An 18,495-nucleotide genomic window follows, 5' to 3' on the forward strand; every position below is an offset into this window, starting at 1 on the left:
TCTGGAACTAACTACCTGATCTGCCTGCCATATTAAGCTATGCTTAAATTAAGAAACCTAGCTGAAGGTTAACCTGTAAAATGCAAAAATGCACAAGCAGGTAACATTTTTTGTGGCTACATGACATACTGCAATGTTTGTATTTACATAGCTTGCACATGGGAGCTTATAAATTCAAGTTCTATTCTATGGGCATACAAATTAAAAAATACCCGACAACAATGAGCAAATGTGAGCAAAATTCTTGCTCTAAGGAACCCTGTATTAGTAATATCTTGGCATTGACACTCCTACAGTCGAGAAACCTTTCACTCACAAATCTTGTTTGTCTTGAACTCACCACAGTCTCTCTGGTGCCGAGTGATCTAGTCTGCATGGTGTGTGGTTTCTGGTTCTGTCTTAAGCTTCATATTTGCTTTCCTTTTTAGCTCTCTTAGGGTGGGTGCCAGTGTGATGGGAAGTTGGTGTTATGCTCAAATATTTTAAAAATCATGCATTATTGCATCCTTATCTACTACTCTTTTTTCAATTTATTAATAGAAATTACATGAAAAAAATAGAAAATTGCTCATTAGAAGATAAAGACTTTTGTTTTTCAGAAAAACTGAAAAATCCTTGGTATATGTGAAACAAGGTAAGCAGGTTTTTTGTTTAAACATTACTAACGTATATGAAATTATCTTTCATGCCAACTTTCAGTAAGGTGCTGCTGGAGTATGTGAATTTCCCCTTGGGATTAATAAAGTATCTATCTATCTAACTTATGATACCAGAAGCTAATATTAAACTAGATTAATTTATGATAAATGACTATCACTGAACTACAACTAAGTTTCTGTTAACAGAGAGGCATTAATAATAGCAGATGAACTGTGTAAACAAATTAAAGAATGCTTCATAAGATTCCTCAAAAGGATCTGCCTACAAGGCAGAATGCAAAGTTTTTATTGTACATTGTATATGAAGAACATTGTAGTTGTGCAAGAATCTCTGTGAAAATCAATGAACACTGAGTAAAAATATTGAAACACTGCTCACACCACATGAACAGTTAACATGATACAAGTTCAACTATTGCCTCTGCAGCACATACAATTCCATCCATTAACAAATAAAAACCTGTGTTAGTCAAGTAGGTTAAACTGACCCATGAACTAACATGCACTTGGATATAATAGGTAACCAATTCAGCAACATTCAGCATGAGCGTCTTCTAACACTGCATGGCAACATTTGTAGACTCAAAAGACAGGAACAGCTTTTCCAACTTAAAACTGTAACTCACAAGGTACAGTACCCCCAAAATTAAAGGTGTGCAAGAACACAATAAAACTGGTTCCACAATAAAATTAGTACCAAAATATTTTAAATTCATGAACCAGTGAGAACAGTGAATGCTTGCTCAGCAGATATCCACAAGAATATCTATTTCTAATGTGGCACTGTCTTTTTAAAAGTTGCATTTATTCATGGCAATACCATGTTTCTGTTACAACAACTAAGAAATAACAAAAATGATTTGGAGTGTCTATTATTTTGTTTTTCGTTTAACCAAGAAAAGAAAAATATCGAAAGAAAAACTTTACTTATAATATAGAAAGTTATTTTTGTTTTTGGTATAAACAGAATGAAAGAAAAGGAAATAAACAATGATATCCTTAGCATAAATGGTAGATAAGACACAGGAAAGGTCAATTTACCAGGATTTACTGTACATGTTGGTGCATTCCTAGCGTTAAAGCGCTAAAACACCTAGATAATTTGTAAAACAAACACACCACAATGAATAAAATTCCTAATAGGGCAGCAAAGAAAAAGTCAATGTCTTGTAGCTGTGAACTAATATTTCAAGCAAAGCTTAACTGAAATCTAAAACAGATCTAGAAAATGCATAGGCATATTTTTATCAAAACAGGACTGCAATATTATAGCCAACAAAAACACTTTGAATCAAAAAAAAAAAAATCACATCTGTATCAGAAATGCCAGAATAATACTGTATCAAGCAAAATATAAATGAGAGATGTTAAACATTTACATAGCAAAATGCAATGCTTCCAAAAGTTTAAGATGGTGCATTGAACTCTTCTCTCTTGTGTAAAAGTAACCGGACAACAATGTTTTCTTGTGTAAAAAGAAGTGAAGGCAACTGAAAGTTTGCGTATTTTTAGAGAGGTTGAGAGCATGCATTGATAGCAGACTGTTGCACCCACCGTACACCACACCACCTGGATTGGGACATCTCAGCACCACACTGGAACAGTGTGAGGTTTTTACGGTGGCTGGGGTGCCAATCCTGCCACCAACCCCCAAGTTTTCCCTGTAAGCTGGAGGACCTGCTTGCAGGGCTGGGTACAGATTAATGTCATACCCAGACTTTAGAGATTTTAATAAATGTAGGCTGCAAGTTTTTTTTTTTTCATTTTTATTTTCATTTATTTTCAATTCATTGTAGTTTTCATATTTCAGGGAAGAACTTGTTATGAAATACGCAAACAATGACATACAAAATTAAAGTACTCCACCATAGTACAATGTGGGATTACCTCAGTCGTATTTACATTTTATAAATGTTCAAATAAGCACGGTCATTTGAACATTCAAAACTGAACTGAAAATATCTGGCGTTTCCCCAATAGTTCCACATTAATATGGATAAGCTATACACCACTGCGGGAATTTCCAAGTCAATGACTTACCTTCATATATCACTTCCAGGCACAGTGTATTTGTATTTTCGGTTGGATTTATTCTATTGTCATTGGTTACATAGGCAGGCTTATTTCGAAAGAGTGCCAGTCTTTTCTTTTTCAAACTGAAAAAAAACCCTTTAACAATTTCTATATGGGCTCTCTACTGCCTTTCAACTACAGGAGCATGGTGACATGAATCTATACCCTTCAACTGACAGAAGTACCTGAACACCAATTACTAGTTTCAATGGATGTGAATTTTTAATTGCCACTAGTGCTGGGCGGTATGACCAAAATTCTATATCACGGTATTTTTCAAAATTATACCGGTTTCACGGTATTGGACGATATTTTTTTCCCCATGCATGAGTGGATGTTAGCCAGTAATTGCAGTGGAAAATGTGGTTAAGTATAACCTATTCCACTGTCATGAGAATTGTACATTTTACAAAAAAACATTTTAATATGCACACAAGTATTAATACAGGTTTGCATAGCCCCGTAAAAGTGATAGTTTTCAAGGGGGTGGCACTAATGAAGAGAAGGAATCACATTGCATCTGACATGCAGCCAAAATATAGAGCCTTTTTATTGAACAAAGTTTGAAAACAACTTAAACTAAAATTTTGACAACATATTTTCAACCATCCAAAGAGGCATTTAGACTTAGTAAAATATCCAGAGGTGCTTGTCAAAAGTTGTATTGCACTGAACATGTCTTAGAAAAGGAATAAATAGTAAATATTTTTTGTAAATCAACTACACTTTCTGTTAATGTTGACAATCTCTGTCCACTGACACATTAAAGTGACTTTTTAAACAACTTTACCATCATTAAACTGCATAATATTTAAACTAATAAATAATAACAATAAATAGTAGTGCAACTTCCAGTAATAATACTATTACTTCAAGACTTCAAGCCCAGGTGCATTACACAGTATTCACCAAATAACAATAAAATAAAATAAGTGCAACTTGGTGATGACATCTTTACCAACTGAACCATCATTAAGGCAAACTGCATTAATATGGACCTTGCTTCAAGCTAAGCTATATACATAAATAATAAAACTGCAACTTGAATTTATAATGCTATTTGTGGTATAGCCCAGGGGTAGGCAACGTCGGTCCTGGAGTGCCACAGTATGTGCAGGTTTTTGTTCCAACCCAGTTCCTTAACGAGAACTCAATTATTGCTGATGAAGCACATATTGCTTAAGTGACATTTTAATGCTTCATTTTAGTGGTCTCGCTTGTTAAGGTTCTCCAACCTTAATTGCTTATTTCAATCTTAAACTGCTGCATTCAGTGTTTTAATTGCTCCTTATTAGCAATAAGATGTAAAAGACAAAGCAGCCAGCAGTTCTCCAGCTAGCTTTTTTCCAATTACATCTGTGTGTGTTCATCGTGCCACGGTTTGATTTAATAAAACACTTAATAGAAAAATGTGACAGACTGAAAATGATCTGTTTTAGGCTTCAAATCATTTGGATGATATCCTTGGAAAGGAAAAAAATCTACGATATAAAAGCCTTACATTGCACAGACTAACAAGCCATAAAATTAAATATAAGGTCTGAGATTGGCAATGATTGGTTTCTAATTAAGCAATTGGGTTGAATGAAAACCTGTAGCCACTGCGGCTCACCAGGACCGACATTGCCTACCCCTGTTTTACATCTTATTGCTAATAAGGAGCAATTAAAACACTGAATGCAGCAGTTTAAGATTGAAATAAGCAATTAAGGTTGGAGAACCTTAACAAGCGAGACCACTAAAATGAAGCATTAAAATGTCACTTAAGCAATATGTGCCTCATCAGCAATAATTGAGTTCTCGTTAAGGAACTGGGTTGGAACAAAAACCTGCACATACTGTGGCACTCCAGGACCGACGTTGCCTACCCCTGGTATAGCCCTACAGAAGCGTATTAGAGCCACGGTGGGGAAAAAAAAAAGAAAAATACGGACACAGTGAAGAGAGAAAAAAAAAATATATGTCGAGATTAAAGTCGACATTTCCACTTTATTCTCGCCGTTTATTTTGTCATTAAAGTAGAATGTCGTAAACTAAACTTCATCCTAAAATCAATGTTTAATTTACTAGATTTTCTCAAACCCCGTCATAAGTTAATGTAGTACATTAAATGCTTTGTGTTAAGTGTTCCCCCGACCCAGTTGTTAATCGCTACGCGCTTCTTAAACCGACTTTCTCTGCACTAAGAAGAGGTGCAGGCAGTGATCGCTGCACAGAATACATTTACTTCACGATATTCCTGCTCTCTGAAAATGTAGAATGCCAAGATAAATTTTCATGATGAAATGCATTAAAGCAGGTATTAAACATGCATGGTAGTGCAGTAAGGGGTCCCCAGGTGTACGTTCAGTGTAGAGAACTTTATGGCAGGTGTGACGAGGCTCCAAAAAACTGGAAGTATGAATGGGTATCGCACAGGTTTAACTTAAACATTGTATAAATATTGGATTTGTGATCTGGTGGTCGGAGACACGAACACAGAATTCAATTGATGTTCTTCTAGGCGGGCTTTCTTTATTGTATGCGTGCTGTATCTGTCTGACGTACCAAACCCCTAGTTCCTATCTTTCCTTTTTCTTTCTCCACATAACCACACGATAAACGTCTTTGTGAAATTAAAACTAGTTATAAACTCAGACCACGGAGTGTTCAGAACTTCATTATACATGTTTAATTATGCCATCAATTCAGGGTTGCACCCATCCCAGCAGGCAGAACCAAATCTGGAACAGGGCGCCAGCACATCGCAGGGTGAATACGAGCAATACATACACTAGCAGGGTCAATATAGCAGAACAAAACCCCACATCCTACATGACTTTGAAAAAAAACTGAAGCATGCCGAGTAAACCCATCAGAAAAACATGCAATGGGATCACCCAGGACCCCCTTGCTGCAACTCCCCACGCCACTGTGCACCCACATGATTAATACATGTTTTAATGCATTTCATCATGAAAATGATATCAAGTATTTATCTTGGCATTCTAAATGTTCAGGGAGCAGGAATATCATGAAATTAATGTATTCTGTGTGGTGATCGCTGCCTGCGCCTCCTCTTAATGCAAGAGGATGTCAGTTTAAGAAGCACATAGCGATTTAACATGGCTCAGGGAACACTTAACACAGAGCATTTAATGTGCTACATAACTTATGACGGGGTTTGACAAAACATAGTAAATTAAATATTCATTTTAAGATGAAGTTTAGTTTATGATGTTCTACTTTAATGACAAATTACGAGAATAAAGTCAACATGTCGACTTTAATCTCGACATAAATGGCGAGAATAAAGTAGAAATGTAACACTATTACACAGTACCCAGGTACATTACACAGTATTGAAAAAAACAAATAAAACAAGTACAACTTGGCTTGCAGTATTATCCAGTAGTATAGAAACAGTATTCACACATTTGAACATAATGGTCCACATCCAACCTTTTAAAACCAAAGTATCTCCAGACAACAGACACAGCTCCTTTATTCGGCAAACGTTCTTCTGTGTCATCATGTTCAACATTATCGTCTGCTACAGCTTCAGTTTCAGAATGTTCTCTGTTCATTACCATTCAATACCTCCACTAACGCATGTACTCCGTTGCATGCCTGTTCAGCAGTGCAGCAGTGAAAAAGCTCCCCCCTTAAACAGTTTCCCGCTGCGCCACGTTCCGAATGTTGTTTAGGCTATTTAAACCGGTGTTGCGGTATAAGAAAAATCCATATCATAAAAAAAAATAAAAAACATTTTTTGTATGAACCGGTATACCACCCAGCACTAACTGCCACACACAAATATAATTAAAATGAACAAAAGCACATATTTCACCACATGGATCTATTTAGGTATGTTGTACACAGTGAGGCTATGAGAATTTTGTGGGAAACTCCAAATTAAATCACTAGTAATATGGACGATCCAAAAATTCATCATATTTATAGAACCTTATTTTCTTGCAACCCCGAAGCAACTGGTTGGGTCTACTCTTTAGCAGCAATCACAGCCCCTTCCATTCACACCACTTCTGCTTATGATGCTGTCTGACACAATGGCCAACAGTTTTGTTGCTTCTTAAGACATTTGTGTTATTCTATCTCAGACAAGGTAAGCTGAAGGGTTAAGTCTTTCAATTATGCTCTCGAGGTCAACAGGGTCCTATAGCCATAAGAAATTAATGTATGACCTGGCTTATCAAGCACATACTATAGTATAGATGTAACTTCAGTCAATAGTTTTTGACAAATAAAACCCAAAGAGAGGTTTTACAGAATAGCATAATCCTGACCCATGCACCAAATTCCAGTTCTTGGAGAAGCTTAAAGCTCAATTAAACAAAAAGAACATTTGCAAAATTACAACTCGAGTTTGCTCTTAACAGGGACAGCTTATTCTGCACATGGCAACAGCTGCTTCATAAATTAGGTTCCATATAATCTGCTATATTGTCAGCTCATGAACTCTCACTCCAGCACTTTATTTCTGTTTAATAAAACAAAAATAAGACCCCGGAATACAAAGGGTGGTAAGAAGTGTAACAGAATTCTGCCAATTTTAGGAGGAAATTAATTTGGAAGGAAGGAAGGAAAAAGCATACAAGTTCTTTAAAAAGAGAACAACAAACTAAAGAAACTGCTGGAACAGCAGCTTATACCAAGAAAGGCAGCTACCCAGGTTTGTAAAGTAAAGAAAACTGATATGACTGCATCAAAAGATAAAGGCAGGCACACGGAAGCCCGACAGGAAATCAGTGCCTTTTGTGCATTTAGCAGTCTTTAAAAGATCTCTTGGAAATAAACAATATGCTGGGACTACTATTCATTATCTAACACTCTCAAATCAGCTTATTTAAGCTAATTTTACCATCTAACTTTTTGTGAAAATAAAAAACAAATTTTCAAGTCTGGGCATATGTATTCATAAAACCTAAGTGGTGTTTCAGTAAATGGACAGACAGCTATTTCCAAGAAACCACAAATTTTTTTTTTGTGTAAAGTACACTATTTTTCCCAAGTATTTCTTTAAATGGCTCTTAAGAAAACATAAATGTATCTGGCAGAAATGCTTTCTTTAAAAAGGAAACACAGGGCTCTGGGTACAAAAGAAACAAATAAAAAAATTATTATAATCAATTTCATCCATACATTATTGAAGTTCAAGTTAAAGGTTTGGGGTATGGATTCAAATCAAGGTCAAGTTCACTTTATTGTCATCAGCAACTGTGTACAAGTACACAGTGAGATGACAGAAAACGTATCTCTATAAGCCCTGGTGCAACATACAGACTTTGCACCTTATTCTAAGTTGCCATAAGAAATCATCTCCACCTATATTCCACAAAATGTGTTATCTTAATTTAAAAGCCATACCACCTTAAAAGGAGATGCATAGTGTAGAAGAAGCTTTTGCAAGATAATGAATATATAAAGTGGCAAGCTAAATTTAAATAGTAAGCAATACAGCACTATAATTATATATCTAATCTACACCTCATAATGTTTTGACCTACTTTTTATTCATAAAACTTAAATGATGTTTTCTGAAAAAGGATGGCACTGATTTTAAATCATTTATCTTACACTACCCAATCTTCAGTTAGGTAATAATATTTAAGCGTTGTGCAGGCATGTGGCTCAGTTTAAAAACATAAAAACACCAAAAATAACCCTATTTTCTCAAGCATTAGTTACAGTTAAACAAAACATGTGGCAAATTCATCTCTTCAAAATGACCTATGGAAAAATTCCAAAAGTGTGTTCTCCTAATGGCCTTCCAAAGAACAGGAATTAGAATTACCAGTGATACTACAATACAAAATTATCATAATAGCCGTGTCATAAAATTCTAATATTGTGGTTTTATTTTGTGCTATGTTACGTATCACAGTGCTACATTAATATTTTCCTTTGTTAGAAGACTTCTTCTTCTTCTTCTTTCAGCTGCTCCCGTTAGGGGCTGCCACAGTGGATCATCTTCTTCCATATCTTTCTGTCCTCTGCATATTGTTATGTTACACCCATCACCTGCATGTCCTCTCTCTCACCACATCCATACACCTTCGCTTAGGCCTTCTCTTCCTCTTCCCTGGCAGCTCTATCCTTAGCATCCTTCTCCCAATATACCCAGTATCTCTCCTCTGCACATGTCCAAACCAACGCAATCTCGCCTCTCTGACTTTGTCTCCCAACCGTCCAACCTGAGCTGACCCTCTAATGTACTCATTTCTAATCCTATCCATCCTCGTCACACCCGGTACAAATCTTAGCATCTTTAACTCTGCTACCTCCAGCTCGGTCTCCTGCTTTCTGGTCAGTGCCACTGTCTCCAACCCATATAACATAGCTGATCTCACTACCGTCCTGTAGACCTTCCCTTTCACTCTTGCTGATACCCATCTGTCACAAATTACTCCCGACGCTCTTCTTCACCCATTCCACCCTGTCTGCACTCTCTTTTTCACCTCTCTTCCACAATCCCCATTACTCTGTACTGTTGATCCCAAGTATTTAAACTCATCTACCTTCGCCAACTCTACTCCCTGCATCCTCACCATTCCACTGACCTCCCTCTCATTCACACACGTATTCTGTCTTGTTCCTACTGACCTTCATTCCTCTCCTCTCTAGAGCATATCTCCACCTCTCCAGGGTTTCCTCAACCTGCTCCCTACTATTGCTACAGATCACAGTGTCATCAGCAAACATCATAGTACATGGAGACTCCTGTCTAATCTCATCTGTCAACGTGTCAATCACAATTGCAAATAAGAAAGGGCTCAGAGCTGATCACTTATGTAATCCCACCTCCAACTTGAATGCATCCGTCACTCCTACCTCACCACTGTCACACTTCCCTCGTACATATCCTGTACAACTCTTATGTACTTCTCTGCCACTCCTGACTTACTCATACAATACCAAAGTTCCTCTCAAGGAATCCTGTTATATGCTTTCTCCAGGCTCCTTCTGGCCTTCTCTAAACTTCAACAACATCCTCAGAGCAAACACTGCATCTGTGATGCTCTTTCTTGGCATGAAACCCTACTGCTTCTCACTAATCATCACCTCATTTCTTAACCTAGCTTCCACTACTCTTTCCCCTGTACTTACTGCAGTCCTGCACATCCCCCTTATTCTTAAATATCGGCACCAGTACACTTCTTCTCCACTCCTCAGGCATCCTCTCACTTTCCAAGATTCCATTAAACAATCTGGTTAAAAACTCCACTGCCATCTCTCCTAAACACCTCCATGCTTCCATAGGAATGTCATCTGGACCAACGGCCTTTCCATTTTTCATCCTCTTCATAGCTGTCCTTACTTCCTCCTTGCTAATCCGTTACACTTCCCGATTCACTATCTCCAAATCATCCAACCTTTTCTCTGTCTCGTTCTCTTCATTCATCAGCCTCTCAAAGAACTCTTTCCATCTGCTCAACACACTCTCCTCGCTTGTGCGTAGGTTTCCATCTTGTTATAAGACAGAAAAAAAAAAAACAAAACTGGATCCCTATCACCTGAAATGCTCTTGGCCAAACAGAAAAATAAAGGGGTTTAAGTTATTTCATGTTTTGGTTTTCAAGGTTGTCATTTGATTTCAAGTAACACTATAGTCTCCATGGGAAGACTGAAAACAAGAAATCAATGAATATATCAGATGTAACGGATATATTCATATTTCAGATTGATTCCATTTTTGTGACACAAATTCAGGCCTTTTAGAGAAGGGAGAACACCACATGGAACCAGAACATTTCAGAACTGATTTAGACCACTTTTGTATATGGCACTATATATGTAAATCCAGTTCAAATATGTCATTTGAATCTGACCCAAGTTTCAATGTCTGAAATGGAACTTTACACTCCCCAAATAATATTAAAATCAATGTTTATGCGACCTTTGTCATATTTCTGCACTGAAATTCAAGATGGAAAAAATAAATGTAAACAAAGCAAGACAAGGTTTTTGGTGGAAATGGTACATGCCTCATGCACATATCCTTCCATGCCTCCATTAACATTCTGAAATTGTCCAACAACTGTTTTGCATTACAAACCTCAGCATCTCAATCCCATCAGCCCAGGCATCTGTTCCGAGGGATCTTTCATTTTCTATTTGTCTTCCTAGCATCATGACCTGACGAATTTCCAGGTGAAAACAATGTTAACTAGTGTAGCAGCCAATATGCTATTGATATTCATGGTGATCAATTAGGTCTTCTCTGTCTGACAAATTATTTTAATTATTTCATGTTGGGCACATTTAGCATAGCTATTTGTACTTCTTGCAAGCATTTTCACAGAAAGTTGCAGCTATACAAGATTAAATACAGTATTACTATTATCACCTAGTGCACCAAGAACATCCACTAGATGTCATAAAAGGGTTGCTAAAAATTATGCAACACGTCTTGGAAGTTAGTCTAAATTCCATTTAGCACCTATAGCAGGGGTGGCGAACTCCAGGCCCGGAGTGCCGCAGTGGCTGCAGGTTTTCATTCTTACCAAATTCTTAATTAGTGACCAGTTTTTGCTGCTCATTACCTGTTTTAATTAACTTGACTCAGGCCCCATAGTTGTTTCTTTTTCTTTAATTAGCAGCCAAACAATAATGAGACACAAAACAAGCCACCACATGATGCGCTCCCCTGTGCCCATCACACAATTGCTGAAATTAAAGAGAGGTGATGGTCTTGGTAAGGTTGATCTCTCAGGTCACCAAAACATTTTGACAGTGCTCTTAGAAAGAACAGAAAACCAACAGTTTTCGATATGTGTGCTGTGGCAGAATGAGAGTAGCAACAAGCCATGGAATTAAATAAAGGGTTTAATTGACAGCAAGAATTGGCATCTCATTAAGAAAGTGAATGGAGTGAAATTGGTTGGAGTTTGAAGCCCCAGTTTAGCTGGTCATCCGTTAGCTCGTTTCACATCTCATTTCTGCTTGGCTGTCATTTAATGAAGAAAGGAATCAATTCAGAGGACTGAACTCTTCTAACAGGGCTATTAAAGTGATGGGGAAAAAGTTAATTAAAAGTGAAAACTGGTCAGGGTTAGAATGAAAACCTGTAGCCACAGTGGCACTCCAGGCCTGGAGTTCGCCACCCCTGACCTATAGCACTACATATAACACATAATAAAAACTGTGACACTTTACATCAGTGTATCATGAAAATATAATAAATAAAAATGAAGCACTACACTGCATCACCACCACCTCTACCAGCTCTGCTACAGGCCTTCTTCAGTACGGTCTTAGGCTCCTATTTCATTGTCTGTCAACAACACATCGACTGCCAAAGACCCTTTCCAAAAAACAAACAGTCTTACAATACTTCTTCTACAGTACTACTACAGAATTGGTAGTGGGTTTGTGACATACATCTTTTTTAGTAAAGAAGTTTTAAGCATAAGGTGCAGGGCTTTTACAGACAGCAAGCATAATACTAGCACCTGTTGCATTAACACATCTGCAGGCAATAATAAGGAGGGCATAATAATGTTGATGTTAAAATGTCTTTTTCCCCCCAAACAACAAATACACACGACAGAGGAATTAACAAACCTGGCAATTTTGCACAGTATAACAACATTCAGTATAAGAATGCTATGAAGCAGAACGCAATGTTAAATAAAGGATATGCTCCATGATTAGTAGAAAATTATGTAATTTCACGTTCAATTTCATTTTCGTTAAGCTCACGTCCACCTTTGAGCCAAGTGAGCTAAATAATATTTAATAACAGAGTAGAATTTTCCCAAGAACCAATTTTTTGGTATCAATTCAATACTAAAGTTCCAGAAACATAACAGTGCTAGCATTTTTACAGTATTGGTAGTAACAAGAAATTAGGCACTATACTCATGCGTAATTGTATGACTGCAAATAGATAAATGACTTTGGAATGCATAATAGTGATTCTTGAAATATTCACTTCATATGGAAATGGGTCACAGCGCTGATGATACAGCACCCTATCAACACATGTTAAAAAAAAAAACTGCAGAAGTCTGATGTCAAGAATAGGATAAGAATTTTAGCATGCAGTTACAAGGAATCGTATTTTGTTAATGTTTTAAAAAAATAAATAAAGGCAACGTACCCACAGTCTTGTGTTATTCCCACTATTATAATATTATGGAGTTAGTTCAGAAGCAGATTTGTGCATGCTTAAAGCAGAGTTTATATATTTCCTGCGATGCATGCTCCTGCAGATGCTTCTGCTAAGCAAGCGCTGTACAGTTTATACTTGTGCACATATTTTACGTAAATCTGGAAGATTCCACCAGGTGGCAGTGTGAGATATCATCACCGTGCGAAAACGTTCCGCTGCGTTGTGAATTGCCTGAAACATCCATTAAATTCCAAGGACACCTTGCCACAGTATCTCTGAAAAGGATGGATGTTTAATGATTACATCAACCAATCCAAGGATGTGCCCATTCCGGCATGCATCAGGCACGAGTCAGAAACAATCCCTGGATGGGTCATGAGCTCACCCCAAGATGAATACAAGCTTAAACATACACAAGCTTAATTTTAGCATTACCAAATCTCTAATCCTGCAATATCTCTGGAAGGAAACCAGAGCACACTGTGGAAACTCAATAGGAGAACACACAAACTACAGGCCGGGGATCACCAGGAACATGACTCCCTGTGAGACAGCAGCACTACCACTTCACCATCATTACAATGGGGAATATGCAACGCTTGAATATAAAAGCACCACAAATACATTTGTATGTCAGCATTTTGCTTCACAACATCGAACAATTCATTAAACATCGAAGCACACATATTGATCCTGTAGGATCTGCAAAACAGCTTGCCATCTATCACATGTTGACAGTAAACAGAGACTCTCAAATCATGTTCCAACTTGAATACACTACACCCCACAATTTTTTGCTGGTATTTCAACTCGCGCACGCGTCACATTAATTTCTGAGGACATGCTCAGAGGATGCGTCAAATGAACGCTGGGAATGCGTGGCAGCCATGATGCGTGCATGTACGTATTCTAATCGTGAAGTATAAGCTGGCCCTTAAATATTACTTTTTAGTAATAGTGTATTTTTCACCATCTAATACTGCAAATAAAATCTTAAAATAGCAAATGTTACAAATCTAAGAGTGATTCTCTGACAAACCAGACTTTAAATTCATGTTGTTACAAAAACAGCTTTAGAGTTGGATTAAAAGGAAATATCCTGAATTATCTTGGAATTCACTAATTCAACAGTGCACATATAATAATGTTTCAGTTTTTATTTTTAGCACTGATTGTAAGCAGTATTTTTCAGGTGCTGGAAAGAAAATGTCAGACAATAAATGTAAAATATGTACATGCTGAGATAAAATCAAGTAGTTTGTAAGATATCACTTTGTATAAACCCTATGATGAAATGCACCATAGTTATAAACTCTGCATTTGTTGTTACACTGTGGGGATTTCCTTTGCTGCCACAAATTGAAGTTCGAGCCCTGTATTGTATTTTTAAATTTATGAATGCCAATACTAGTTTACTTAAGTGATAGCTGGGTAACTACTTGATGAATATACCAGTTTTAAAGCTGTGGTCACTGTTGGTATGTATATATTTTATACTGTGTTACAGAAAAGGCATAATATTGTTTACTTAAATAACATTGTTATTGTCTGTCTGTATACCTGCATTGTTATCACTCTTTAATTTAATATTTTCTTTATCAGTATACTGCTGCTGGAATATGTGAATTTCCCGTTGGGATTAATAAAGTATCTATCTATCTATCAGAGATATTTTGTTTTGCTGTGGTATTGAGTATCCTAAAATTTCACTAGTATTGGTATCAAATGCAAACATTCTATTATCATTATCTGTAAAACAAAGTATAGAAAAAGGTGCGACAGGAACATAAAGCAAAATGGAAGCACAGAGAATCATCATATAGCTACAACACTATATAAGTTATACAATGGGATGCATTGGATGAAGCTCACCATGGTGTGAGGACAACAGAGACATCCAAGACAGACAGTAATGAAGCAGGGTATGTGATGATTCTTCTTGCACCACCACCATATGACAGTCTGTACAAAGCATTAATTTTTGACATCTTTGAAAATGTATATAATTTTTTTAAATGTTATCTTCTTTCTGCTGCCCTTTATACCCTTATTTTTTTCGTTTTAGTAATCATATAGGGTGGCCATTAGATGTCATGTTGTATTTATCAAGTAATTTTGCAACAAGCACTTTGAACATTTGTTCACCAATCCAGTATCCTTATACTGTAACTCCATTTGGGGCAATCAAAAGTAAAGTTTAAAAAGAGTATATGGAAGAACTCAAATTCAGTTCAGCATCATACAGATGTGCAATCTGCATAATATATCACGGACTAAAACCAATTAATATCCTTTGATGTTCAAAGGCCACCTTGAGCGGGCAAATAAAACCAAACTCCCTTAGCCTGGCTCCTAGTGCTAGTGAAAATATTCAAGTAATAATCCACATTCAGTTTGTCATTTTATGGCAAAAAATATATATATATATATATATATATCCCAAAGAAGTCCGAATATAGCATTTGTATTTTTCAAAATTCCCATGTATGGTTTCTCCTATATTTTACATATCTTTATGTTTAATTCATTTAATTGTAGGCGCTACTCAGGCATGGTAGTAACTGGACTTGTCCAGTAATGGCCAGACAATCTATAAAAATTAAAAATGAGGATTCACAAAATGCTGCGGTGGGTTGGCACCCTGCCCAGGATTGGTTCCTGCCTTGTGCCCTGTGTTGGCTGGGATTGGCTCCAGCAGACCCCCGTGACCCTGTGTTCGGATTCAGCGGGTTGGAAAATGGATGGATTCACAAAATGGGTGGAAGTTTATTCCGACATAAACTCGATCAATCATTTTGCAATCATTCGCATCAAGTATTTCCCTATTATTAGTGCGCATGTCTACTTTAAAAAAAAAAAAGCAAAAAAAAAAAAGCTATCTTGCAGTTTTGTGCATCTATTGCATACCGTTGTATAACGTTATTTCTTTTATGTCCTTGCATCATTCGTTGTTCTTTTTATACGGGCAAAATCAACCACAGAAAAATAAAGATGTGAAGTAAAGCAACTTTATAACTTCAGCCCTTCAACAGTCTTGCAATAAATGATGAGCAAGTATACTTAATAAAAACAAATAAAGAAATCGACAGGCAACATTCCAATAATGCCAGCACACCAACGGTGATCATTTCGGAGACCCCAGTCATAAAGGGTATGTGATGACGTAACATCATTAGATATAAAAAGGATTCATTATAGCTAATGTATAATACTTTGTGGGGGAAAGCAACATTTTGGATGTTTATTTCGTCGTAATAAATCAATCCGGTAAATTACGTTGTACCCTGGGCTCATCCCCACCCCCTTTTTCCACACAATTATGATTCAGTGGTCCCTATCAATCTTACACACTCGCAATATAATACATACTTGCTCTCTTTTAACAAAGAGATCTTCAACCGAGTTTATGTTTCCCTTCACGTGAACTGTATAAGGTCTTCTGGAAATATTACAGTAAATGCAAGGTTTTAATCAATGACGATGGGGTCGTCGTCGTCGGGGGCCCGGGACAGTAAGAAGAGAAAAAGCAACACCCCCGGACGCCCCCCACCCCGAAAGCCTCGCGTCCTCTCGCGGGTTTCACTCACCTCACTGCATGATTCAGCGGCCGACCCCTACTGCTTCTCAAACGTACACTAGCCATTTCTCCTTGGACGACGTCTGCTCCTTTCTTTCGTTTTTTGTATACTCTTAATAGGAGCCCAGGACGCCAATAGCTTCCATTCTAACAGGGAAACAGCAAACAGTATGGCAACCGGTGACTTCAACCCAGTCACGGAATGCGGAGGGGGGAGCTTTTAACGTTGATATTGATAAACAAAAACTTTTCTTTAAAGTCAAGGTATTTCAATCGAATAAAATAAAATTATTAATGTTATACGAAAATATATTGAATTCAAAGAGTATTTGCTCAACACTTAATTATTGCTGTGTTTTTATTTTGCTATCACCCCTATAGAGCCGAAGTGGATTCTTCCCGAGCGTCTCCAAACTGCAGTCACTGTTTTCCCCTTCCAACGAGGCGCACAATTTGGATTTGTGGTTGACAACCACATACTGGCGAAGACAAGGATTGTGGACGGGTATATATATATGGGTCAGTCGTTTTTTTTACTTAATGTCAGTTCATTAATTAAAGTTGGAGTGGAGCTCCTAACTACCGGTATTTATTTTGTTTCTAGGCACATTTATCCAAAGCAGTTTACTGTATAAATCACATATGTGAAGGGCAATCATTTTCATGTTTTCAATAGCTGAGACACTGAAAGGTCAATTGACATTTTCAGGGTCAAAATATCTCTCTGAATAAGAACTCTTACGGGTTTACAGACCAGTTTCTTACTTGTCTTCAAAGAAATACCATTCACCAAGAACAGTATCAATAAACAGTAGATAAACGATCCTAAAGAAAACGTTAGATGGTGCCAAAATAAACAATGTACATTATAAATGTTGTTGTGTAAATCGTGTGTACTTTCCTTTTGTGAATCAATGCAGTTGAAAAGTGTTAAATAATTTCATAGAATATAAGATTTCCAAGGGGGAGAGGAAAGGAGTTGTGTGGTTTATTAAATGTGAAAGAAGTATTATTGAATTCCATGCTTAAAAAGGAAAGTTTGAAACAATATTTTACCTGTGGAGACTTTAGTAGATGTGTGCACCTCTCTCTTTACCAACGGATGACTCCGGTCATCAAGCACAAGTCCAAATCATCTAAACAACAGGAAGAGAGACAAAGGCTCAACGTCATAAATGTTGGGTTTAACTATACTTTCTTATTAATTTTTTTTAAATGTTGACGTTTTTTGTTTTTGATATACAAGCCGGTATATCTCTTGCCAAGCATCTGCTATATCTATATACCATATATATACCTCTAATGGCACACTGCACGGAATACACTTGACTTGAGCATTAATAGTTTTCATACTCTTTCGCTGTACCTTTAGCATTCGTTTGCTCAGAAGTAGTGCTGGGTGGTATGACCAAAACTCTATATCACGGTATTTTTCAAAACTATACTGGTTTTACGGTATTCAGCAGTACTTTTTTTCCCTTGCATGAGTGGATATTAACCACATTTTCCACTGCAATTACTGCAGTAGACTGGCTAAGAATAACCTATTCCACTGTCACGAGAATTGTACATTTTACAAAAAATATTTTAATGTGCACTCAAGTATTAAAACAGGTTTGCTTGGCCCCATAAAGTGATAGTTTTCAAGGGGGTGGCACTAATGAAGAGAAGGAATCACATTGCATGACAGTTGCAGTCAAAATATAGAACCTTTCTATTGAACAAATTTTGCAAACAACTTAAACTAAAATTTTGACAACATATTTTCAACCATCCAAAGAGGCATTTAGACTTAGTAAAATATCCAGAGGTGCTTGTCAAAAGTTGTATTGCACTGAACATGTCTTAGAAAAGGAATAAATAGTAAATATTTTTTGTAAACCAACTACACTTTCTGTTAATGTTATCAATCTCTGTCCACTGACACGTTAGCTATATGGATTGTAATGGCGTTGGTTATCTTGATCCACCACTTGCTTTTATTTGTCGTAGGCAGTATCTCTAGCAAACGCGTCTACAAGTGACATCTGACTCGAGTGTCCTCTAGCTTTTTCAGTTTTACCTGAGGACAT

General features: G+C 37.0%; 1 protein-coding gene across 2 annotated transcripts in view; it reads right to left on the bottom strand.

Moving 5' to 3' along the window:
• Positions 1-16,612, bottom strand: part of dnaaf9 (dynein axonemal assembly factor 9) — a 172,934-nt gene extending 156,322 nt beyond the window's left edge. Inside the window, exon 1 of one of the 2 annotated variants that reach the window (XM_028801454.2) lies at positions 16,434-16,612. In XM_028801454.2, coding sequence (XP_028657287.1) covers positions 16,434-16,489 — 56 coding nt within the window. In that variant the 5' untranslated portion in view covers positions 16,490-16,612. The remainder of the gene's footprint in view (positions 1-16,433) is intronic. The other variant, XM_051928226.1, reaches the window with a different exon arrangement.
• Between the last annotated feature and the right edge of the window lie 1,883 nt (positions 16,613-18,495).

Source organism: Erpetoichthys calabaricus, chromosome 5 (assembly GCF_900747795.2).
Source record: "Erpetoichthys calabaricus chromosome 5, fErpCal1.3, whole genome shotgun sequence".
Lineage (NCBI taxonomy): Eukaryota > Metazoa > Chordata > Cladistia > Polypteriformes > Polypteridae > Erpetoichthys > Erpetoichthys calabaricus.